At 35.0% G+C, this 26,142-nt stretch overlaps 1 protein-coding gene across 1 annotated transcript; it reads left to right on the forward strand.

Annotated features, from left to right (window-relative positions):
- The first annotated feature begins 22,535 nt into the window (after positions 1 to 22,535).
- On the forward strand, positions 22,536 to 24,583 carry LOC120081178 (protein C2-DOMAIN ABA-RELATED 10-like). The gene is made up of 3 exons (XM_039035868.2): positions 22,536 to 22,923; positions 23,829 to 23,924; positions 24,015 to 24,583. Exons 1-3 carry the CDS (start codon positions 22,807 to 22,809, stop codon positions 24,321 to 24,323), a joined length of 522 nt encoding a protein of 173 aa, XP_038891796.1. The 5' UTR covers positions 22,536 to 22,806; the 3' UTR covers positions 24,324 to 24,583.
- The last annotated feature ends 1,559 nt before the right edge of the window (positions 24,584 to 26,142 follow it).

A 26,142-nucleotide genomic window follows, 5' to 3' on the forward strand; every position in this document is an offset into this window, starting at 1 on the left:
TAATTAATTTTTATTTTTTAAAATCAAAATAGATTTTTTAAATCAAAATTTGATTCTATGATAAAATTGAAAAGGAGAAAAAAAAACAAACAAAACAGTAAAATGGAAAAAAGAGATTTTTCATTATCCATCTTTGAAGTAGCTCACACATAATGCATCTTCTTGGCCTTGTCTTCTCCAAGCATGAGCTGCAACTCATGCAAGCCTCTCCTTTTCATGTTGATTTGCAATAAAATGAAGAGATTGGAGTGAAAATCGGGGAGGCAATCTATAGAGAATTTGAGAGAAAATTCGATTTGAAGAAAGGTTCTTCAACAAGGTTGTTGCAGTGAGCTTTTCTCCTTCATCCCTTGATTCAAGCTTGTTTTGAGTCCCACAACTCAATCTAGACCACCAAGAGAATAGTGGGGAAGATCTTGAGGTGGTCTGCAATAAGATTTGGAGAATATAGCAGCTAGAGGAGGGGCTTTGAAAAAGTTCTACAAGAGGTGTGTCTTGAAACTTACTTGTTTACTGCAAGAGCATGTTTTATATTTTGCCAAAATTAGTGAATTTGAGTGCTTAGATGATCCTTGTGCTTCCGTTGTTGCTGGTACAATCCTACATAAAGAACCTCACAGTCATAAAAGAGGAAAGCATATTGAGAGGAAGTATCACGTAATAAGGGAGATTGTGCAAAGAGGAGATGTGATTGTCACAAAGATTGCCTCAGAGCACAACATTATTGATTCATTTACGAAGGCACTTGCAGCTAAAGTGTTCGAGGATTATCTAGAGAATCTAGGTCTACGAGACATGTAAATTTTATAATCTAGGGCAAGTGGAAGATGTGTAATGGGTATATGGATGCACTAGTTTATTGTATGTATTTAGTATAATCCCGTCTTTTGAATTGTGTACAACCCACTGACTAGAGTTTTAGTTAAAGTGGGAGTTTGTTGAATTTTATGCCCTAAAACTCGTAGATAGTAAATGCTATTAATTGACCATCATCAATAAAGAGTTATGGATGTTAATTCAATAAATGTTGTTGCTTGTATTGTTGTCTATTTTGTCATAATAACCCTAAATCTAATAAACTAATGTCCAAAGTTATCTTATGAGTCTTGAACTATATGTGGAGACATACAGGGATCAATATTCAAGATACAGCCTAAAGGGTCTATAATATAGGGATAAGATCAGGTACCTTATCTTGGTAACACTATGGATATGACCCACTTTTTATTTGATACAAACGCAACGATCCAATGCGTTCGCGTAGATGACACGCGAGTGGGACTATCCTATGCAATGAGTTTGCATAAGACTGGACCACAAAATAGTAACCATTAGATGTAACACCGTTAACTAGTTAGGTTCTTATTTCAATTGGATGATCTAGGCAACTTAGTTTTAATCCTAAGTGTATTATGAACTCTTATTCACGAGGGATTGTCCTTTGACTTGTATAGGTGAGAGTGGCCAGATCCCAATATTCGTACCATCTTGAGGACAAGACCGAGTAGGGAGCTGAGAACATAATAATACAAGATGGAATTCACTATTTCCCTCCTTGAGGGAAAGTAGATGAGTGTATATGATAAGATTCAAATTAATTAATTCAAATGAATTAGATTCATAAAGAATTAATTAATAGAGAGGTATTGCACATATACATGCGATGTATATGATAATTAAATATATACATTAAATTGGGTTTAATGTATAATTGGTTATTTAATTATTGTGCAAATTAAAATTAAATAAGTGTTATTTAATTATGCAAATTAAATCAGGGTTATTTAATTTGGCTAATTAATTAAATAAATGTCATTTAGTTGAGTGAACTAATTAATTAAATAAGTGTTCTTTAATTAATTACAGAAAAGGAAAATATATATTAGGAAAAGGAAAATATATTAAGGAAAGGCCTTGGCCCTTCCCTATATAAAAATCTGCCTATGGCCCTTTGCAAAACACACAGTACAGTCTTATTGTAGAGAAATCTAATAATACACAGCTCCCTATATGCATAATTTTCTTTGAACCTCTCTACTCTCCGAAAAACACTATTCTTCTCTCCCTCTCCCCATAGTTGGATACCACCTATCCTCTATTGGAATCCTATGAGAGTAATGTGGTTTCTCTCATGGTAGTGTTAGAGATCGTTCAAGGAGTTGTTCGTGATCAAGACCGTTTGGAGATTCGTTCGTTGGAACCTTCGAGAGACTTGTTCGTGGCATTAGGGAATATCCAAAGGTAAAAATTGTTCTAATCCTTTCCCTAAAAGCATACTAATTTACGTATTTATTCGGTTTAGTGTAACGATTTTGTTTAATGTAAAATCGAATCGTGGTATGCAAGGTGTTCCTCGTCGAAATGCTTCTGCTATGGGATCCGATCCCTATACCTTTGGGGGGTAAACCTCATAATTCTTCGTTTTGGGATAGAGTTGCTGAGAACATTAAAAAAAAAACTTAGTAGCTGGAAATACTCATACATTTCAAAAGGGGTTAAATTAACTCTTATTCAGTCCTCCCTCACAAGTCTCCTTACATATATGATTTCGTGTTCAAAGCTCCTAAAGCTGTTTACAAAGATATCGAAAAATAGTGAAGAAACTTCCTTTGGAAGGATAACAGTGGAGAAAACAATAACAGGGGTTTAAGCACACATTTAACAATTGGAAGACAGTCACTTCTCCAAAGGAAAAAGGATCCCTGGGCACAAATAGTATGGAAAACACAAATTTTGCTTTACTTTACAAATGGTTATGGCGTTGTTACAATGAGGATGGCCTTCTTTGGAAAAGACTGATTAGAACCAAATACAACCAATCCTATCAGGGAGATTTTCCTTCTTATAACATATATAGCAGCTCAAAGTCCCCGTGGACTTCCATCATGAAAGGAATAGATTGGTTCAATACTAATATTTCTTGGAATGTTAAAAATGGTGATAAAATCTCTTTATTGAAAGGTCATTGGAATGAATGAAGCCCCATTGCAACTACATATCTCAGACTCTTTACCCTATCCCAAATTCCAAATGGCACTATAAGGTATGCTTGGAACAGTGACCTTATGGACTGAGACATTCAACCTTGAAGACTCTTTAGAGATAGATAACTTGAACAATGGAATAACATCAAGATGAATCTAAATGCTCCTCAAATTGATAGAGGTACTGACAAACCAGTTTGGAAGTTATGTAACGATGGAGATTTTAGAGTATCATCTGTAAAAGAGTTCTTACACTCTCAAACCACCAATATGGCCACCCCTATAGACAGTAGCTCATACAAGTTACTTTGGAAAACCAACAAACCAAAAAAAGTCAAATTCTTCATCTGGTCTTTGTCACACCAAAGTATCAATACAATGAAGATTCTTCAATGTAAGCTTTGTAAGCATACTTTAAATACAAGTTGGTGCATTCTTTGCAAAAATAATGGGAAAACTATGGACCATCTCTTTATCTCTTGTGATTTTGCCAGAAACTTGTGGGGTTTGGTATCTAATTGTGTTGGATGGCAGAACATAAGTGATACTATAAAGGATCCTGTTTTCCTTTTTGCAAAACTTCATATAAGGGGAGAAAGGAGATTATCAACTACAACTTGGTGGTCGCGGTCTCTGGAATATTTAGAATGAAAGGAATAATAGAAATTTCAAAGACCATTTCAAAAGCTCAAACAATCTTTGGGATGAGATTAGATCAATTACTGGTATGTGAACTCAGAGAAATAAGTTCCTCAAGGATTACACCCCGGCTCAAATCTCTTTAAATTTACATGCTTTTTGTCAACACTACTATAGAAATTGGATAACTTGAGGTTTTCCCAATGTCAAGCAAAGGGTATACTTGACGCTTATAAAAGTGTTGAGTATTTGACTGTCAAGTATAGTATGATAACTTGACTCCAAAAAAAAAATCAAGACAAATGTTTCTTGATATAAATTTCGTGTCAAGAAAGATAATACACTTGACATTGGTGGTATGTCAAGTTTATTGATTCTTGACATCGATTACGTATCATATATGATAACTTCTGACGTCTTTTATTTGTCAAATATATGTATTTTTTTCAAATTAAATGCTCCAATTGATATTCTCATTTTCTGCCTTGTATTCTAACAATATAATTACATCAACTAAATAAACATTATACATTTAAGATCTATCAACTCAATATATTCACCAAAAATTCCATATGATCAACTATGACCTCTTTCATATGAACACTCCTCACAAATAACAACAATATTTCTCTTTCACATGTACATATACAAAATAAAATCTCAACTATTGCTTTTGTATACAAAACTCAACTTTTAACAAACACAAAAGTGACAAATTGTTTAATAAGTAACCTCTCAACAAAGTACGTTATTTAATCTATACATTGAGCTTTGATGTCTAAAGATCGAGAACTAAGGGTCAGGCAAGCCATGTTTACTCTTCATGTCGTCTTCCGACCAATAACCATGATGCACGTCCAACATTGTCGACTCTTCATCGACTGAGCCTACCTATTGACCAAAAAAAAATAAAGTACCATCATGTAAAATTTTCAAATTCAAATTCCATACAGGAATTCTTCTAAAGCTTAACTACCATATCAAGCACAAGGTAGATTACTAAACAACATCTATATGCATTCAAACTTGCGCAAACCATATTTAACTAATAGTTCTTGTACATAGTCCCATCTGGCCTGGATTCATCCCTAGTTACAAAACGCATAAGAAACCTACATGGTCACTTTTGTAGAAACCTGAAAAATATTAAATTAAGTAAAATATCATTGCCTTTTGGCTTAGAACTTAACAACAATAGCATAAGCCTAAGTTTATTTAAAAAAAAAAATTTAAAATAGTCACAAGGACAAAATATTAGTCATTACATTTGAATAAGTATCAATTTTCACATCCATGGTTGTCTTTCCACTCTGGTATAGGGTACTGATGTCACCAATAAAAATTTGATCCCGCTTCAAACCATAGCAGTTAGTCCCTGCATTATGTAATTCAATTTGGAAGATTATATCAAATAGCTTTATAAAGTTGGTTAAAGAAAAGCTAAAATTGCATTTAGAAAGAAAGCCAAATCTTGTCTTCATGCACAGGTATTATATTCCTTCTCGTTTTGGATGAATACTAATGAAAAGAAAATGACATATAGAACACTATTGGAATCACTAATGTAAATGATCCCAAAAGTTAGATTGAAACAAAGGAAAACTAAATAAATATAGAAGAACGAGAATAGATAGGCTAGATGCCTATTTAGGAAGAGGGTTTTTTTAAATATTCAATTGGCACACTATTTCTTGGATTTAGTTCTAAACATAGAAAAAAGATGCATAAATATAATCTGATAATCAAAGTGCTAAAGCAATTTTGTGAGAAATATTATCGATCGACCATGTAATTAGTATTTCTCAAATAAGCTGCCAAAAGAAAATAGGAAAAATAATAACTTTAAAGGCTAAAAGATCCAGAACACCAGAACAATGGTGGATGCATCAGCAGCGGGGAGAGGGGACGAATGCATCAACGGGGAGAGGGAAAGTGGGAAAGAGGGAGAGGGAGAGTCAACGGGGAGAGGGAGAGGGAACGACTTCTGCGAAGAGAGGGTTTTGGGGTGGAGGGTTGCGAGAGAGAAAACGAGGAAGGGGAAATAATAAGTTAATTATTTTTTATATTTTATTTGATAATCTTGGTAGGAGGGAAACCAAATTTGAGAGAGAAATGAAAATAGGGGAGGGAGGGAAACAAAAAATAAATATTAAAAAAATATTATTTTTTATATTTCACTTGACACGAAAAATATGTCAAGTAAGTGCTTATTATACTTGACACGAAAAACGTGTCAAGCAGGACCTTATATTACTTGACACGAAAAATGTGTCAAGTAAAGGTTCGTGTGAAAATATCTGAAACATTCTGTCAATCTCCGTTTTTTTAACCCTTTTACTTGACATTTTCTTTTCTAAAAGGTCATTACTTGACCTTTTTTCCAAAGAAACGTCAAGTAATTAAAAACTACAAGTGTTAAGTAATGTAGGTTTTGTAGTAGTTTAAGTGTAATTTTCCTTACTATGCCCAATGGCTAACCTCTAGCCACACAGGCTCTTTGTTGAACGTTGTTGAACTTTGTACTCACTCTTGAACTTAATGATATATCTTTTAGGGAGATGATGAGGGTGCTAAGAAGGTGTCCACCTAGTGGAGATTTTCGAGTACACCCCTTGACCCTTTGTTTCCTTCTCTAAAAAAAACTAAGACACCATTTGTTAACCATTTGGTTTTTTATTTTTTGTTTTTCAAAATTACCTATAACCACTACTTCCCCCTCCAAATTTCATTATTTAGTATCTCACTTTTACCAATGGTTTAAAAAACCAAGCCAAATTTTGAAAACTAAAAGAAAAAATAGCTTTTAAAAACTTGGTTTTGTTTTTTTAATTTGGCTAAGAATTCAAACATTGTACTTAAGAAAGATGCAAATCATGGTAAGAAATGGGAAGAAAATAGGCTTAATTTTCAAAAAAAAAAAAAGATAAAAATGAATGGTTACCAAACGAAGCCTTGGTTTTTTAATTTTAAAAATTAAGCCTATAGACACTACTTCCACATCCAAGTTACTTTTTTTGTTTTTTACTTTTAATCAATGGTTTAAAAAACTAAGTCAAAATTTGAAATCTAAAAAAATTATTTTGAAAAATTGTTTTTATTTTAGGAATTTGGTTAAGAATCCAACAATTGTACTAAAAAAAGATGCAAATCATTGTAAGAAATTGGGAAGAAATAGGCTAAATTTTAAAAAACTAAAAGTAAAAAATGAAATGGTTACCAAACGGAACTTTATTTCTTAGTAGTTAATTGTGATATACTCAACAAATTACGTTTCATTTGAGCACATGAGGTATATTGTTCAAGAAAATAGGAAGATCATCATTTACAATTGTGGAACCAACATGAGCAATAATTAGTTAATTTTGATCCCTAATGCTTGTTGACCAGGATAGGCATCATCTGCTATCCAGTAGCCAATTCTGATCAATGACAATCGCAGGTCCAACAACATAAGCATTTGGGCCTTGATTTTCATGTGGAGTATTCTCCATATAAGCAAGTGTTGAAGAAGAAAATTCGGACTAATCACGAATTGTCACGTCATTCATCAAATTAATGACAAAATTATAAATCAGCATATTTGAGGCCAATTAAATATCGACATGAGTCCCCAAATTGAAATTGAATTCATAAATTGGCAAATCTCAATAGTGACATTTGTTTTCATCATGACTGTTAGATTGAATAAAATTAATTTGGTCAAATTTGGTATTATAAGTTGGGCTAAAAGTTCCAAAAAAAAAGGCTTCACTTGGCCAAAATGCTAAATTGGGCCCAAACCCAATTAATTGGCCTAGGGGTCAGATCCATTGACCAACTAAGCCCAAGCACACAAAGCCCATCTAAGAGCTCTATAAATAGAGGAGTTCTCCTTCATTTGAAGGGGGTCAACAATTCTATATTTCAGAGAGTCTAGAGAGAATTCTCTACATTCAGAAGACTTCTTGATTCATAAAAATATTCGACAAGCGTATGCATTCAACAAAGAGAATCAGAGGATCAAGTACTAGAGATCGAACCACATCACATCAAATCTACATCAACAAAAGTTGAACTCCATGAAATACGTTTCTTTGGAAACCTCATGCGAACAACAAAATGACCAATTCTACCACATACTTGACATGTTGGCCTTGATCCATTTCCTTGAGTACCCAAATTTTGTCCACCATTTCCACTGCCTCTTGAATGCCTGCCTTGACCTCTTACATCGGTGTTTGAGGTGGAACCTCAATTGGCCATTGTAAAAAAACAACACATCCATGCTAATACCTAGAAAAGATTTATGGCATGTTTAGAATACATTTTCAAGTATTTAAATTAAAAAAAAAGTCATTTTGAAAAAAATTGTAGTATTTGGCAACCGCTCAAAATAGTTTTTGAAATGTATGTTAATCAGTTTTTATAAAAAAAATGTTTAAATCAAAATTATTTTTTAAAAAAATACTTTTTATAAGTTAATCCAAACAAGTTCTTAAGAAACAAGAACAGATGATGAAATTCTAAATACATATCAGAGTATTTTGGAAGGGTTGGCAAAAAAACCCAATGGGATAGGGCGGGGACGGGGATAGTATCCCTGCCCTAACCCCAACCTCGATTAATCCCCGACCCCGAATTTATATATATTTTTTTATCCCCTCCTCAGTCCCCTCTCGCTCTTTGCAATCTGCAACGAAACATCACTCCCCTCTCGCTTTCGCTCATCCCTCCCCTCTCACTCTTGCTCATCCCTCCCTTCTTGCTCTCGCTCATCCCTCCCCTCTCGCTCTCTGCATCCTTCCACTCTCGCTCATCCTTCCCCTCCGTTGAAGTCTGCCACGAAGAATCCCCGCGGGAAACGGGGAATGGGGCCCCACGGGGAGCCCTTTCCTGTCCCTACCCCATCGGGTTTTTTTGCCAACCCTACCCAGGGTGCCTCGAGGTGATGCGCAGAAACTTTATTCAATCCAATAAGGGAGACCGAGGGATATGCTGTCGCACTTCTCGCTCCCACTTATTATGTACACTCTCTCCATCCACCTTGATATTGACCTACCCAAACACCATCCTTTAGGGGGATATGCCAAAGGTGCCACGAGGCCGAGGGTAGATTTCACGTTGTGGACTATATAGGAGAAATGTGAAAGGTTTAAGTGAAGCATCATATGCCCCAAGTTCCTCCCATTGAATGTTCTACCTAGAGGTTCATTAACCTAGACAATCCGGCTACTGATTTTAGTCTGTCATCTTTTTAAGTCCATTCATAAACAACTTTTGTCTATGAAATATGAACATGTTCAAGTAGTCACATTTAAACACTTTAATGGATTATCCTTAACTAGCATGCATGTATCAAATCTATCTAATTCACCTTTCTAGGTAAGTTCCCAGGCATCAGCCTAGACAGGACCCACCTTAGACAAAAGGTCCCTTATAGATAGATTTGCTACACTTTAACCTTTTATTAGTCAATTTAATCCTATTAAATTGATTAAAAGATTAAAGCCTAAGGGTTGCTAAGCATATTAGAACCATGATCTTAGGACAATGTCATCCAAGTTTTAAACATTTTAAAACCATGAATTAAACCTAAGTAAGCATGCATGTCTTTCTTATTGCTTTTAGTTCTAATTTCTCTTTAACCTTTAAAAAGAAACAACTAAAAAAACATTGCGCACAACTAGGTGTTTATAACGCTTATAAAGACACCTATGTGTCATGCTTCATTCAATGTCCGGTCATTACTATACATAACTTTTATATACGTGTAATAACCAAGCAAACATGCTTTCCATACACCCTTATATTATAACAATTATAATATAAAGATGATGCATGTCAATGCTTTTTATGCATGCATAAATAAAACTCTTATATTATATGATGCATGAGCATGCTCTTACATAATTAAATCATGCTTCTCTAAATTATAACAATTAAAATAAAGAGATGATGCATGACCAATGCATAACCTAAGGTGGGATTTACTATATGTGCATACCATATGACATATATAAAACCATACATCTCATGTAATAAACCAAGGATTAATGGACCGGGATGAACCTTTACAAAAATCGAAATGAAATAACTCTATCTATTACATTTTCCATCGAGCAAATCGGTTCACAGGTGAACCGGGTCTTGGCCCGAGAGGTGTTCACACATAGTTGGACTATGTTGTATTGTTCATTAGAGGAATCAGTGGTACTTAAGGAGTGAGATGTAACTACAGAAGCAAATCAGTTCCCAGCTGTACTTACGAGCATCTGTGAAGGGTCATCGTACTCATGATTTATTATATCCGATGAGCACAGAAATATATCTGTGGTAAGAAGAGTTCAGTTGTTGGTCTTTATTGGAATGCCTGGCAGTTAACAGATAGTGGATCTCGTGGCTAAAGAATTTAGTCAGCTATTCACGTACTATTGGAGCTTCGAGCCACAGGTCCATAAGATCCCCTAGGTAGCTTGGATAAAGTCAAGAATAATTTTTTGGGTCAGTTTGAAATGTTCAAATTGATAAGAGGGAGTTCGATTATATATGATATAATTGAACTAGTTAATTATATATGATATAATTGATAAAATGTATGAGATACATTAGTTTGGAGGAAATTAGATATAAATATGATTTATATCAAGTGGAGAAGAAATTACTATAGTAGATATATGATATCAAACTATAGGTTAAGAATATAATATGATTATATTCATTTATTAATTAATTGGTTAATTATGTGATAATTGGCTGGAAACTTCTCCTCAATCATGCGTTGCTAGAAAATCTTATTCGGTTATTGTAATTGAATAATAACATGAAAATTGGTTTCATTTTGCAAAAAGTTCGAAAAAATCGCTCAAGGTGTGATTTTCCACCACCTACTTCCTTGTCATTCACTTACTCTCATGCCACACACCTACTTAAGTTGTCTTCCTCATGCATAAGACTTCCTTTGCATAAAACTTTATTCGTCCAGCTCCTACTAACTCAAGTTCAACCACCTCTCGGTATAGCCATTTGTCCGGATGAGCTCATCAGGCTTGCATTACAACCTTGCGTAACACAAGCCTCAGCACCGCTCCATCGTTTAGTCCATCGTGTAGCTCTTGCACATCATCACTTAGCTCAATCACTTAATGAATCTCTCGTTGTAATCGTTTAGTATCTGCGTCCATCGCATAGCACCAACGCCTCATCGTGTAGCTCAATCGTTTAGTAAACGATCTCGCTCTCAGCGATCTCACATATAGCCTATCGCTTAGCTGCCACACCCATCGTTTAGCTCTATCGTGTAGCACTGATGCCTTATCACCTAACGCATCCGCTCATCGCATAGTGTCATCGCCCAACGTCTACGTCTATCGCGCAATGCCCATCACTTAGCATTATGCTTATCGTGTAGCGCTCAGCTCATCGTGTAGTCTATTGCTTAGCGCCCACACATCTTCTAATGCCATACCTAGCCGCGCGATCGCCTACCGCATCGCTGAGCTCCGCGCATTTGCTACGCGATCGCCTACCTCATCACGTAGCACCACTCATTTGCTACACGATCGCCTACCTCATTATGTAGCGCTGCTCACTGCTATACGATCGTCTGCCTAGCGCCTTGCGCTCAACATCTCGATCTCTCCTCTCTCGCTTACACATCCTCAACGCATGAGCAACTTGGGCAATGCCTCTTGTCAATTGATGACATGCAGAAATGCATGTCATCTTAGGCCTTTTACTTAGAATTATGAAGGTTGTTTATGGAAATTATGTTGGGAATTCACGAGAAATTGAGTTTGTGGTGTTGAGCATTACGAATCTCAGCTAACTCGTTATTTTGTGTTATTATGCATTCAATTGTCTATTTTTTGTAGCTAATGCAAGAACTGAACGCAAACGCGAAAATCGGACCACCGCATAGACGACTACATGCAGAGAAACTCTCCATCGCAAAGGCGAGCGTGCTCGATCAACACATGGATGTTGCGTAATCAGTCGAATGCATCCATCGCATAGGAGTTGCGATCGTCAAGCGATTACTGTCATCGTGTAGAAGTTGCAGTATTAAGCGAATGCAGTCATTACACGATTGCGGCTACACGATAACGCATAATAATGGGATCAACGCAAGGTGGGTGGAATGAACGCATTAACGCAAATCAAAAGATGATGTTGACATCTTACCTACCACGCCCTTGGTAGCAGGGATTCATAAAGAACTAAATGCGTCGAATGTCAGAATCAGAACAGTCTATTAATGCTGTCGGCGATCCAAGCTCTATATAAAGAAGCCGATGAGCAGAATTTCAAACTGTCCGGTGTTTTTTCCTGAGGTTCTGTCACATCCCACCCCAGATTACCCTCTTAACCTGGATAGAATGGTGACTACACTAACCCTTTTGTTGGCACTTACTGCCTAACTATCCTGTTAACCTTTACTCAAACCCTGAATACATACATATCATCAATATACCAACATATTAACTCGGAACTTAACACATTTACATTACATGGTTTCGCAACATTGCTCATACATGAATATTACAACTTAGTGAGCCCCATCAGTATACTAGTCACTAGACAGACACATGTGTACTAACTAACATAGGTCTTTAATTACGCTTCCTTCAACCTGTTTCTTTGAGTGGAAGAGCAGCAGCAGAATAGTCTTTTGGGAACTGACCGCTACCTGAAAGAAAACTTTTGAAAACGTGAGCTAAAAGCCCAGTGAGTGACTTAATAAAAATATAAATCTCATGTTTAAAATCGAAAGCTTAAAACCATAATACTGAAACTAAAGTATACCAAGCAAACGTGTACATAAAACCTTTAAACCACCATTAAACATCATCATTCCTTAGTTGAGAACGAGCATACGTCGCTCTACCTCCTAACATCTGTTACCAGACAAGAGACCCATACTTCGGCCTTCTTTTGTTGGTATACAGCCTAAGAGAACCATACTTCGGCCTCTCATTCAGAACTATCTATGGCACGTGGAATTTTCTATGTACCGTTAACACCTGGTACATTTATTCACATACCTTCCTTACCTTCAGTATCTGGCTCACTTAAGCTATCAAGTTCTCGAATATAGCATAGAAAACTCTTTAGGATACCTTCCCTACCTTCAATTTCCCTTTTAATTATGTTTAGGAATACCAACACAAGTACTTTGACAATCTTAGGTATTTAAAACATAGTACATCAAGCTTCATTCAACCATAGCTTTAACCCTAACGCATGCTTCATACTTTGTAAAATAAGTTGACTTAAATCATGTTGAACTAGCTTGTAAAAACTATTAGCATGCATTAGATATGGAAAACATACTTAGAAAACTCCTACATTAGTAACATCATGCATTGATAAACATTCATAAACATTAGCAATTCCATACTATCCTTCTAGCCTAGGAGAAGATATGACTGCCCTTATCCTTAGTTGAGAGTGAACTATTAGATCTAACCCTCAATGTCAACCTTGGTCAAGGAGAACCCTTTTGCTCAATCCCTCGACGTCATATTACCTACGTGCACGTGGTTATAACTGAGTACTGTCATACCTTAGGTACTTGACTAAGATACCTTCTCATTGTCCTTCAGTATCCTTCATATAACTAGTCATAAACATTTAGTTGAAAGGATACCTTCTCATTGTCCTTCAGTATCCGTCATATAACTAGTCATAAACATTTAGTTGAACACTAAGGCTTAGTGCTCAAATCATCATACTAGTTCATCCATCATACTGGTTCATCATAAAAATGGAGTTACTTAAACATACTGAAAGTATTTGGACAAGATAACATATCTAAATCATGTCAATTCCATGGAAAACATGCTTTACTTAACATGAGAAACAGTTTCACAAATATGTTGCTTGGCAATCCATTTAAACACTTAGCATGGGAAATATCTTCAAGAAATCATAGTTTCTAAATCATTAAAACAGTAAGTCATCACATAGTCACTCACTGCTTGTTGGCCTCTTAACGGGTTATACGCCTCTCCTAGCTCTCCTTGGCTTGAAAGGATATAATTCCCGGTTAAACTACTTAGAATTATTAGCAAAATACCTCAAATAGTTCATTTACTAATGGAACTTTCATCGTCAAAGACAGCTTTACTAGTGAGATTCTCCTCATGAGCGAGATCCTCCTCATGAGTGAAATTCTTCTTATGAGCGAGATCAAGCTTTTCCTAGTGATACTCACTTTACCAGCGATACCAGTGATACCAGCGATCTCATCCCAATTTCTAGTGAGATTTTCTTCTAGAGCGAGATCCTCATCATAAAATTAGCAAGGTTCCCTTCATAAGAAAGATCCTCATCACAAAATTAGCGAGATTTTCTTCATAAGTGAGATCCTCATTCTCCATTTGAGCTGTTTGCTTGTTCTTCCCAAGCAGCTGTCTGCTTATGCACAGCTTCTCTGTTACAACTTCAAAAATTCATAACTCAAAATCCAGCCCTCTTTTGAAGAAACTTCCTTCTACAAACATGTTTAGAATTGATTAGCAACATTACCTTAAAATTTCAGCTCAAAATTTCTTGTCGTTTAATCTGGAGATTCAAAACTTCATCATCGGCCCTAATTCAAGTAGCTGCTTGCTTGTTCAACAATTTCCAGTTCAAACTTCAAAATTATATAACTCGATTTCCAGGTCTCATCTTAAAAAGTTTCATTCAAGGTTGTTTATAATTGAGTTAACAATATTTCCTCAAATGTTTAGCTCAAAATGCTTCGTAATTCGTCCTGGAGCTTCAATTCATCACTGATGGCCTAGATTCACCCGAGAAACGAACCCTTCTTCTTTATTTTGCTCCTCCGACCTTATTCCGACAAGTTTTCCTTCCAGCAGCCCAGACACCGAAAATAGACACACAGAGCTTTCAAATGCCACTGGAATTAGTTTGTCCAAACCGACCCAATGAACTCGACCTTCTTGCTTATATTACCGCCCAAAATCCAGCATGAACCTTCCTTATGCCACCTGGCCCACTATTGGTGATGAAGGGCTAGGATTTAGCAAATTTCCTTTTACTAACTTCACTCACAATATTACTTCAGCACCATACCTCATTAGATGGCATGGTCTCATTCATATGCCTATTATGCATTCCATCATCAAGCATGACCTTCCTTAGCCTAGCCGAGTTTTGTCCTACTTTTACACTTAGCTACCCAAGAGCCTATTTCTTCTTGCTTACATCTTTTACCCTTCCTAAGACATGACTTCATTTAGCTCATTAGAAGACATCACATTACTTACTCTTACTTGAAGTAATTAGGGTTCGGGTTTTACAGGTTTGCCTAGGGCGGATCCTTGTGATCCAGACAAAATGCATTAGAAGACGCTTGAGAGTTCTTCACCTTCTTCATCCATTCCGAGTGACGACCGAAACCTTTGACTGGAGCTAGATCTCAGGAGAATCAACTCCATCGCCCATCCATGGCACCACCGGCAGCCTCGATGCACATTCGCTGGAAGCAAGTCTTTGCTTCCAGCCGGTCATTTCATTTTCATTTCTTTTCTTATATTGTATTGTATACATTTTGTGATTAAAGAATTAATACATTTTGTTTTCAATGCATTTCCTTGTTTCCTTCGACTCCATCTCCATCTTCTCTACTTAGTATCTTTACTTTTATTGCAAAACTTAGTGAGATTGCTTGGGTATCGCATACTTAGTCATGTGGATTAGGGATATGAAGCATGTAGCAACCCACCAAGAGGTGTGCGTTGTGTGAGTGTGTGAGTAAATTTATTTGCTTAGTGTGAAGCTGCGACAACGCTTGTCTATAGGCTAACACAATGCTTGTCTATGAGTAAAGTCAGCAACAACCAATTGCCTGGGAGGGTAAGTGGTTGGTCGCATTAAGCAATGCATGCATTGTTCACTAAAGATAGAAATAATCTTGCGTCAATCAAGTTCATGCAGTTACCTTGTCCTATGAGCTCATCATTCATCATTTAGGCATACTTGGGAGAGTAGTCTAAAGACACAAATCTAAGACTCGAGAGAGCGGATTGGAACGCATAGGCAAGACGAGGAACTTAGAGATAAGCTCCATTTGTTAACCTGTATTGCATGCACCCTAGGAATAGGAATGATATTATATGGTCGCATATTTGTGTGGATGTCATTTTGTCATCGCATAAATAGGAATAGAGGCTTATGTGTAGGCCCTGTAGACTGAGTGCATGTATCGCATGCATTCTAGCATTAGAAGTCGTAGCATTCGCACCGAGAGGTGGTTTACTATTGTATGTGGGTTGCATGATCGCATGGCTTGTGTTGACTAAGGTTGTCCTTGCGATCACTCTTAAGTATTGCAATGAAAACATCTCCACATTTTATCTATTTTTTCCATTCATTTACTTCATGTCAAGAGTTGTCGTGTCTCTACCTCTCATGTATATTCTCATTGCGTTGTCTGTTAGCTAGGAGTAGGAGTAGTGTTAGCTTAAAAACCTCTCCAACATTCTTTTATTTAACCGTAGCATGCACATTACCACATTCATTTTACTACAAGTCCCCGTGTTCGACCTCGGATCACCCGAGAAAATTGCATTCGCATTATACTTGGCGTGAACGCAAGAAAACTTATGACAGGACGCATGGTCATCGCATGCATTCGTTAACGCATTATCATTCCAATGCATGACCATCGACGCTTGACTATCAACGCATACCTTAAGAACATGCATCGCATATTGCGTCCAAGGGAATTTATGTCGATTAAATTGACATCTAATTTCCCGTCATCACCAATGCCTCAGCCAATCATGCGTTCAACCTCACAAGCTCACGCATGGTTGCCTTCGGCTTCATACTACACTTAGCCTCATCTCATGCATTAACACCAAACGCATGGTATCTTTTGACTTTACACTTAGCCAAATTTCACTAGTTAAGGCTTTATCTCAAAGCTACACAAGGAAAATCTACTCAAACACTTAGAAATTTCCTTCTCTCCAACATAGGATTTAACTTATACTTAGTTAATTCCCTTAATTACATGCTTAAGTAGGGAAAATGGAAATCCAGGTTTCACACTGGGCTACACAATGCGACCAACGATTGGTCGCGACCAATGATTGGTCTTCTTCTTCGAAGCGAACAACATCACCATGCATTTGAAGCTTCATCACGAACGACTCAAACAAAAAAAAAATAACTTGAATACAGACTCGATAGCAAGTTAATTATGCCTAAAAACTCAAGGACCCTTACAAATTAACTTAGTAAAAGTAAAAGAAAGCTTAAACAGAGGCAATTATTCCGAAATTATCCATCAACCACAATCCACAATCACACTTAACACTTAAATGCATTGCAGAATTCATAAAACCCACCAAGACTGTAAATGAAATTTAATACAACAATGGAATTTGGAATATTAGAAAAACCTGACTCTGATACCAATTGAAGGAACTCTAAAACTAGAGAACTAGTGAGTAGAAGCGGATCATTCCAAACTCCATTGTGAAAGAACATAAACATTTACAGTCTAACAGAAACGATTATGCATAAATATAAAATAAAACATGCTTCAAAGTAAAAACAAGGAATCGAGTAAATAATACCTTTGACGAACCCTTTCATCACATATCCTTCGATCGTTCAGTGACTCAGCAAATAAGCATGAACACAACGAGCCTTTGGAAAATCCTCAATCACAAACGAGTACAACTCGATCCTCGATCCTCGAACAGAACTTGACACCACCTTAAGGTTACCTTGGTATTCTCAGTGTGAGAATCTAGGAGTTGTGGGCTCTGTATGGATTTGGATAGAGGGAAGGAGGAAGTACACAATCGAGTATGCGACGACTTGATACTCGATCGTGTAGAAACGGGTTCTATCGTATAGAAAACTCGACGCGATAGTCTCTCTAAAGTAATCAGATTGCTTGATGTGTGAAGTGTGGAGAGTGTGGAATGAATAATAAGAAACTAATTTTCATCTTTATCCCTCAATTGCCATAAACTATCTAAAAACCACCCACTAAGTTAGTTATTGGAGAAAAAGAAAATTAATTATCTCATCATTAATAATTTATAAATAAATCCAATAACTAACTTATCATATTATATTTATAACATATAGTTTTAATATTGCATCATATGCAACATCTAAACCATGGTTCTTTTTCTCTTTTATGGCATTTAATATAAATCATATTTATATTAATTCCTCCAATCAAATAATGTGTCAAATATATCAAATCAATTATATCATATATAAATGAACTAATTTAATTATATGATATATAATCAAATTCTCTTTTGTTAATTAACCCAAAAACTGATTCTCAACATGAATCTATTGAGCTACCAAAGGGACCTTATGAACCTATAGCTTGAAGTTCTAACGGTACATGAATAACTGACTAAACTCTTTAATCACGATATCCACCATCCGTTAACTGCCAGGCACTCCACTAAAGACCGACAGCTGCACTCTTCGCACTACAGATATATTTCTGTGTCCATTGAATATAACCAATCAACAATACGATGACCCTTCATAAATCGCTCGTAAGTACAACTGAGCCAATTTACCGTTTTCCCCTGTAGTTATATCTAACTCCTTAAGTACCACCGAGTCCTCCAATGAACAATATATAATAGTCCCACTATGACTAAACCCTTATCAGCTGAGAAATGGTGTGGTGCCACATTGTTCAAGCCTTGGAATCAGCCATTGAGGGAGCAATTTATCTACTTACCCTTGCTTCGGGGTGAATTCTGTCTTGTGTAGTTGAGTTCCCAGCTCCTCAATCAGATGAATTCCCAAAGTGGTAGGTTTGAGTCAGCAATCTGGCCACGCTGACCTATGCAAATCAAAGGACCGCCCTCATAGGCAGAAGTTCATAACTCACTCAGGAGTAAGGTCATGCTACCTATGGACATCCTAGTGAAATGAAAGTCTCAATTATGAACTGCGTTATATAACGAGACTAAACATTTCGTGGTTTGGTCTTATACAAACTCCTTTGTATAGAGCATCCCTGCTTGCATGTCTAATATACGAATGATCAGGATCAGACCATTTGTAGCACTTTACAACATTTGTAACACCTACAAAGCAAGTCACACTCGTAGTGTCACCAGGATAAGGTATCCCTCCTTTATCCATATACTACAATCCATTTAGGTTATCACTTAAAACACGATCTACTTGTATGTCTCCACATACATGCTTAAGTTACAACGACAATTATGGATCTTAGTTTATTGGTTTGTGGTTAATGCAACTAAAATATCTCATATTTCATAGACTAAAGTGAATAAATATCTCATATTATAAATCACAAAGTGTTTAAATCACAAAGTGTTTGTTCATACATGTGTTTACAAACTACAGGACCCTATGAGATTTAAGACATCAACCCCAACAATCTCCCACTCGTCCTAAAGCTAGTGGGGTGTACAAGATATCCATATAAGTATGTTGTGACTAAATCCATAAGATACATATCCAGACTTTCATACACAGTTAGACTAATCAAATATCTTAGTATAATTGCATCCACCACCAGAGAATACATCTCCTCATAATCAATATCAGGTCTTTGTGAAAAAACTTGTGCAACTAGTTTTGCTTTATATCTTGTGACCTCATTATTTTCATTTCTTTTCCTCACAAATACTCATTTGTCTCCTATAGGTTTGACACCTTTTAATGTTCAAACTACTGGTCCAAAACCCAAACATTTCGAAAGTGAGTTTAATTATGCCTTGATTGCTTCTTTCCACTTAAGCCAATTTTTTTATGTCGATATTCTTCAACACATTTTGGTTCAGAATCCTCATTTCATATATAATATCAAGAGCAACATTATACACAAAAATGTTGTCAATAATTACATGACTTCGGCTCCATCTTTTTCCTGTCATGACATAGTTTATTGAAATTTCATTATTATCTTTATGTATTCTACCTTTCTCATTAGTCATGCCATGAATTTCTTCATGGGTATTTACATCTCCAACCAAGTCTTCTTGATTATTAATTTTTTTCTTTTTCAAGATTTTTATTTTTAGAACACACTAGTTTACCACGCTTCTAGCATGTACGATGGTCTACCATGCTTCTGGCGTGTTCCAGACTCATTAGTGACAACTTGCTGTGTTGAGATATCAATTTTTTATGGAACATTTATAGCTGGTATATGTGACTTAGTTACTTTCTTTGCATCTATAAATGCATCTGGTAATTGATTTGCTATATTTTGTAAATGAATTATCTTCTAAACTTCAAGTTCATATTGATCTATACGATGATCTAAATGAGACAATAACGATGCATTCCATGTAATTTCTTTTTCCAACTTCTTAATTCCTCCCCCTAATATTGGAAAATTCGTCTCATTAAAATGACAAACAACAAATCATGCAATAAATACATCATCCGTCAGGGGTTCAAGGTTTTTGATCATTGATGGAGAATCATATCCAATATATATTCTTAACCTCCTTTGAGGACCATCTTAGTACGTTGTGGTGGAATAATTGGAACATATACTACACATCCAAAAATTCTCAAATGGGAAATATTTGGCTCATGGCCATAAGCTAATTGTAATAGCGAGCACTTATGATAAAATACTGGTCTAATGCGTAAAAGTGACGCTACACGCAAAATAGCATGTCCCCATATAGATGTAGGAAGCGTAGCTTTCAAAAAAAATAGTCTAACAATTAACTATAAATGTTTTATGAATAATTCTGCTAAACTATTTTATGTATGAACATGAGCTACAGGATGTTCAACACTTATCCCAATTGACATACAATAATTATCAAAAGCTTAGGATGTAAATTTACCAGTATTATCAAGACAAATTGTATTAATTATATAATTAGGAAATTGTGCTCTTAACTTAATTATTTGAGCAAGTAATCTTGCAAATGCAAGATTTTGACTTGATAATAAGCACACGTATGATTATCTACTGGATGCGTCTATTAATATCATAAAATATGTACATGGTCCACTTGGTGGGTTAATAGGTCCGCATATATTACCATGAATTCGTTCTAAAAATGTAAGTGATTTGATCCCCATTTTGACTGGTGATAGTCTAATGATTAATTTTCATTGAGAGCAAGCATCACATGATAATTCATTAGATTGAAGAATCTTCTAGCTCCTCAATGGATGTCTATTTGAATTCTCAATAATTCTTCTCATCATTATAGACCTTGGATGACCTAATTTATCATGTCAAATTGTTAAATAAGTCTGGATCCATGAATTTTAGGTTCATTGTTGCATATGTTTCAATTACTCGTATATGAGTATAACATATTCTAGAAGATAAAGCAAGTAACTCTTCTAGTATACGTTTTTCATATGAGACAATAGATATGATATAAAGATACTTCATATTATTCTTTCTATCAATCTCAATATGATAACCATTGGAACATATTTCTTTAAAACTAAACAGATTTCTCTTTGATTGACTAGAGAATAATGCATTGTCAATTGTAAATTTGTTCCTCTAGGAAAAGTAATATTTGCTTTTCTAAACCCTTCAACTAGGTTTGCAGAACCTGATATTATATTGGCTTTTGCTTTCAGTATTGTCCGTTTAGAAAAATATTTTATACTTGTAAGTATTATATGTGTAGTTGCACTGTCTGCCAGACATAGATCTTCTTTGCTCGTATTTTAATCACTCAACATAGGAAAATGATCCAGGTTTCTTCATTAAAAGAAAATAATTACAATAAGAGAAACGACATTTGGAATATAAAAAGGTTAACATCTACTATGTGAAAGAAAACATGGAGATGAATAAAAAAATAATATTAAGTCTAGATATTTTTAAAGTTAAAGGAAACGCTTGATGTTCCATCAATTCTGCCAATTTTCTTTTCAGAAAATTCAAAGAAATCTGCCACATCCAAATTTGTCATATGAGATAGGTCAAATATGTCATTATCCTAGTATGCAAAAATTTGCTTCCATATTTTTCTCTTTTTCCTTCATGGATGCTTGATAGAGATCAACTAAGTATTCTGACATACGACAAGTATGTGACCGATGCCCAATCATTTCGCATCAGAAGCATTTATTTTCAATACTTTTTGAACTCTTATCTTGTGTACTTTTCCCTTTGTGATCATTATTTTGCGTGGTTCTTTTGAAATTTGAATGATTAAAATGACTACCACGAAAATATAATTATTTATTCCTCTACCACAGTCACAACCACGACCACGACCACGATTATTATTAAAATCCACAGCATTCACTTCAGGGAATGGTGTCATCTCGGTTGATCGAGATTCATGATTTTTCATTAATAACTAGTTATTTTGTTCGGCCACGAGAAGACATGAAATTAGTCAAGTTATTGTTGCTACGGGAGCATATTCGAGATATGAAGTGTAGAAAATGTCTTCTCTAACACATCAACATAAATTATTTTCTCTCGACATAACAAAAGTTTCGAACTGATTTTAAATAATGTGGAGTTGTAATCACTTACTGATTTGAAATCTTGTAACATCAAGTGCATCCACTCATAACGAGCTTTAGGAAGAATAACTGTTTTTTTTATGATCATATCTCTCTTTCAAAATTTTCCATGAGGATCTTTTATTGTAAGATACTCAATTTTCAATCCCTCGTGAAGATGATGACTAAAGAAAATCATAGTTTTTGCTTTATCCTGACTGGATGTCATATTTCTTTCTTTAAATGTCTCGTTTTTTGTTTTTGATCTTGTAACAAATTGTTTAAATTATTCTCACATCCAAATTATCTACTCTCTACCAATAGTTTAATAAAACGACGCCAAATTAGAAAACTAAAAAAATAGCTTTAAAATTTTTATTTTTATTTTTTAAAAACTGACTAAAAATTCAATCATTATAATATAAATAGACAAGTTTTAAAAACCAAAAACAAAAAACCAATCGTTATGAAATGGGCCGAAATGATTTTCTAACCGAGGCTAAATTTTCAAACAATCGTTACGCGTAAGTGAATTTGTCAAAAGAAATGAATGCTGAATATATCAAGATTCATGAAGAGAAAGATTACTTGCAATTTTATAATCCAACAAAAATTGGTCCATCTTCTTCTTCTTCTCTTCTTCCTCGTCGATTCCTTTCTTATATAATCCTCATCGCCACAACTTCAACGATCGAATCCAAAAGTATTATGCGAAGAATTTGAAATGAGCAATCGGGGTGGACTCCTTCGAATTCGCCTGTTGCGAGGCCACAATCTCGCCATTCGCGATGCTCCAACTCGTAGCAGCGATCCCTACGTCGTCATCACCTGCGCTAACCAGGTTTCAACAATTCCTCTCTTTCTCGCTTCCGATTTACTGAGAAATTGTATGCGTTCATGTGTCAAACGGTTCGGATTTTGATTTGCGATCTTTTCTCTGAATTTCCTTCGAATTATTTTGTCGAACTTTTCCGATTTTAGGTTTTTCCGTTCGGATTTCATGATGAAACTCGTTCAAACTGTTGGAATAAGGATTGCGATCTTCCTCCTTCGAAGTATTTGTTGAATTTTCCCGTCCTCATGTTTCTCTGTTTGGACTTTGGATTGCAATTTCCTTTTTCAGAGCTTCGTTGGAAATTTTAGTCTAATTTCTTTGGCTTTAGGTTTTTCTGTTTGGATTTTCCGATTCATGTTTCTGTACAACTTCCTTGCAAATATCTTTTGAATTTTTCCCTTTTTACGTTCTCTAATTGGATTTTCCCTCTCGTAATTTTATCAAACGTCTCGAATTCCAACTACGATATTTCTTGGAATTTCCTGAAAATAATAGTTGAATTTTCCCGTTCTTAAGTTTCTCTGTTTGGATTTTGGATTGTCTCAGAGCTTCATTGCAATATTAGTGTAATTTCTTCGTTTTTAGGTATTTCTGTTTGGATTTCTCATTCAAGTTACCTACAACTCCCTTCCAAATATTTGTTGAATTTTTCCGTTTTTAGTTTCTCTATTCGGATCTCCCCTCTCGAAACATTATGCAAACGGCTCGAATTCCAACTGCGATATCTCTTATAACTTCTAGCAAATATTGGTCAAACTCTTCCGTTTTTAGGTTTTCTCCGTTCTGAATTTTCCTTACGAAACTATGCAAATGGAAACTATTCAAATTCTGACTGCAATTTCTCAATTAGAAGATCTCGGATTTATTGATCTCATGGTTTGACTCTTCTCGGATGCAAAATTTTTATGCAGAAATTCAAATCTCGCGTGGTGAAAAAGAACTGCAATCCAGAATGGAACGAGGAATTCACACTTTCGATTGCAGATATCAACACACCAATCAAATTAGTAAGTAAAAAATCAACAGCAAACTTTCAACTTGAGATGAAACATCGTTGATCATCCAATAACAATCATTCTATGAACTGTATTTCTCAGGCGGTGTTCGACAAAGATAGATTCACAAAGGACGATGGAATGGGCGATGCCGAGATCGACATAAAACCATACATAGAATGTATGAATATGGGATTAGAGAATCTCCCAAATGGTTGTGTAGTGAAAAGAGTTCAACCAAGCAGATCAAACAGCCTTGCAGATGAGAGCCCTTGTGTTTGGAATGATGGTAAGATCATCCAAGACATGACTCTTAGATTGCAGAATGTTGAATGTGGTGAGATCATGATCCAGATTCAGTTGTTCAATGTTTCTATTTTCAAAGGCCGACGAACCTACTCTTTAGCCTGAACAAACTCTGCCTCTGCCTTTGCTTTTATGATTCGTTCTTCGTTGTCGTCTTCTGCTTCTTCTTCTCTGTTTCCTCATCAACATCAAGTTCAGATTTTTTAACCATTTAATTTGCTTGTAAATGTAGATTGTCATTTTGTTGGTATAATTGTGAAATGGTATTATACTATTGTTTGAGTTTGAGTGTGTACTTGGAACAATTCTTGTTTTTGACCCTCGAGAATTCTTGGTTTACTTGAATGCCTTTGTTGTGGTGGTTATTCATTTTTCTTCCCATTCTTTGTTATATCTTTGCACTAATTTTTTGCTAAATTGCAAAAATTACCCCTAAAGTATGCTGGTAGTTGCACCTATACCCTTAAATTTTTAATTGTAGCCCTCAAACTTGTAAAAGTGTTAAATTTGACCCGCAAACTTGCATAAATGAAGAAATTGTAACCATTGTATAAATTTGAGGATTCCATTTTTATCATTTGGATGTTCAATTTCTACAACTATTGTACGATTGAGGATCCAATTTGAACATTTTTATAAGTTTGAGGACTCAATTTTTATCATTGCAAGTTTGAGGGTGTAATTGCAACTAGTATAATACTTAATTTGCCTTTTTTTTTTTTATTTCAGAAATGACAATATTATATAGTTCAATAGGACAATTTTGAGTTGTTTGAAGCTATATAGTATAATGAGTCCATCTTAACATAGATTAAATAAAGTTTAAGCATGTAATTACTACCTAAAGATCTGAGTAATTGTTGAACTAAAACATCGAATATAATCCAAATAAAAGAAATATCAGTAATCTCCTAGATTAGAGGATGGAATCCTAATTCCTTTTGTGTGAATATTACGATTTATATATATATATATAGAGTGAGAGAAAACAAAAAGAAGCATAGATCATATACTACGAGTTGACTTCAAGGTTTAAAATGTCGGTATCGATAGAAATATCGAGGTCTTAGTTTTACGAAAATTTTGATGGAAATATCAATAAAATGTCGATTCTGAAAGATATTTCTGGAAAGCTTACAAAAACAAAAACTCCAAAAAATAATTTGACTCAAATAAGTTAACATGTTTATTATTTATATTATACTTATATTAGAGTCATTTGGGTGCTTATTTTTTGTGTTTCATGAATTTTTTATACGATAAATGAAATATCAATTTACCCATCATCTCTGATGTCGAATCCATGCAAAATCTAGAAATATCAATGGAAATATCGACATGCCGATGAAAATTTAATATAGTGGTTGACTTCATATAGTTATAATTACAACAAATTAATATTTAATTCAACTATTGTGGGCATGTAAATTGATAATTATTGAATATTTTTCTCAAAACAAATTCGTTTTTACCCTCAATTTTGATTGGTGTATTCGTTTTTATGGAACTTTTAATTTCATCAAATTGTACATTAAATGGATGATGTTGAATGATGAACCTATGGTTTTGATGTAAAACACTTTAAATGTGGATTGCCATTTTTTTTGGTATATTGTGAAATAGTATTGTTTGAGGACTTGGAATAATTCTTGTTTTTGCCCTCATAATTTTTGGTTTATTTGAATGCTTTTGTTGAGGTGGTTATTTATCTTTTTTTTTTTCTTTCTTTATTATATTTTTGCACTAATTTTTGAGCTTTGGACAAGATTGGTTCTCTGAAAAAATTAGTAATTTGTGAGTTTCATTGTCATGGCAAAAATGTGATGGAAAGTAGAGGTGACACTAATTGTATTTTTTATTTGACATATTTCAATAATATAGTTCAATAGGACAATTTGGAGTTGTTTAAAAGATATATATCAAG

The sequence above is a fragment of the Benincasa hispida genome, chromosome 7 (assembly GCF_027475165.1).
Source record: "Benincasa hispida cultivar pf3 chromosome 7, pf3_genome.v1.1, whole genome shotgun sequence".
Classification (NCBI taxonomy): domain Eukaryota; kingdom Viridiplantae; phylum Streptophyta; class Magnoliopsida; order Cucurbitales; family Cucurbitaceae; genus Benincasa; species Benincasa hispida.

What these genes read in the sequence shown, in the direction of transcription:
- LOC120081178 (XM_039035868.2), top strand. Translation starts at nt 22,807, where the DNA reads ATGAGCAATCGGGGTGGACTCCTTCGAATTCGCCTGTTGCGAGGCCAC. An exon ending in TCATCACCTGCGCTAACCAG is followed by an intron (nt 22,924 to 23,828) that starts GTTTCAACAATT and finishes ATTTTTATGCAG; the next exon opens with AAATTCAAATCTCGCGTGGT. An exon ending in TCAACACACCAATCAAATTA is followed by an intron (nt 23,925 to 24,014) that starts GTAAGTAAAAAA and finishes TGTATTTCTCAG; the next exon opens with GCGGTGTTCGACAAAGATAG.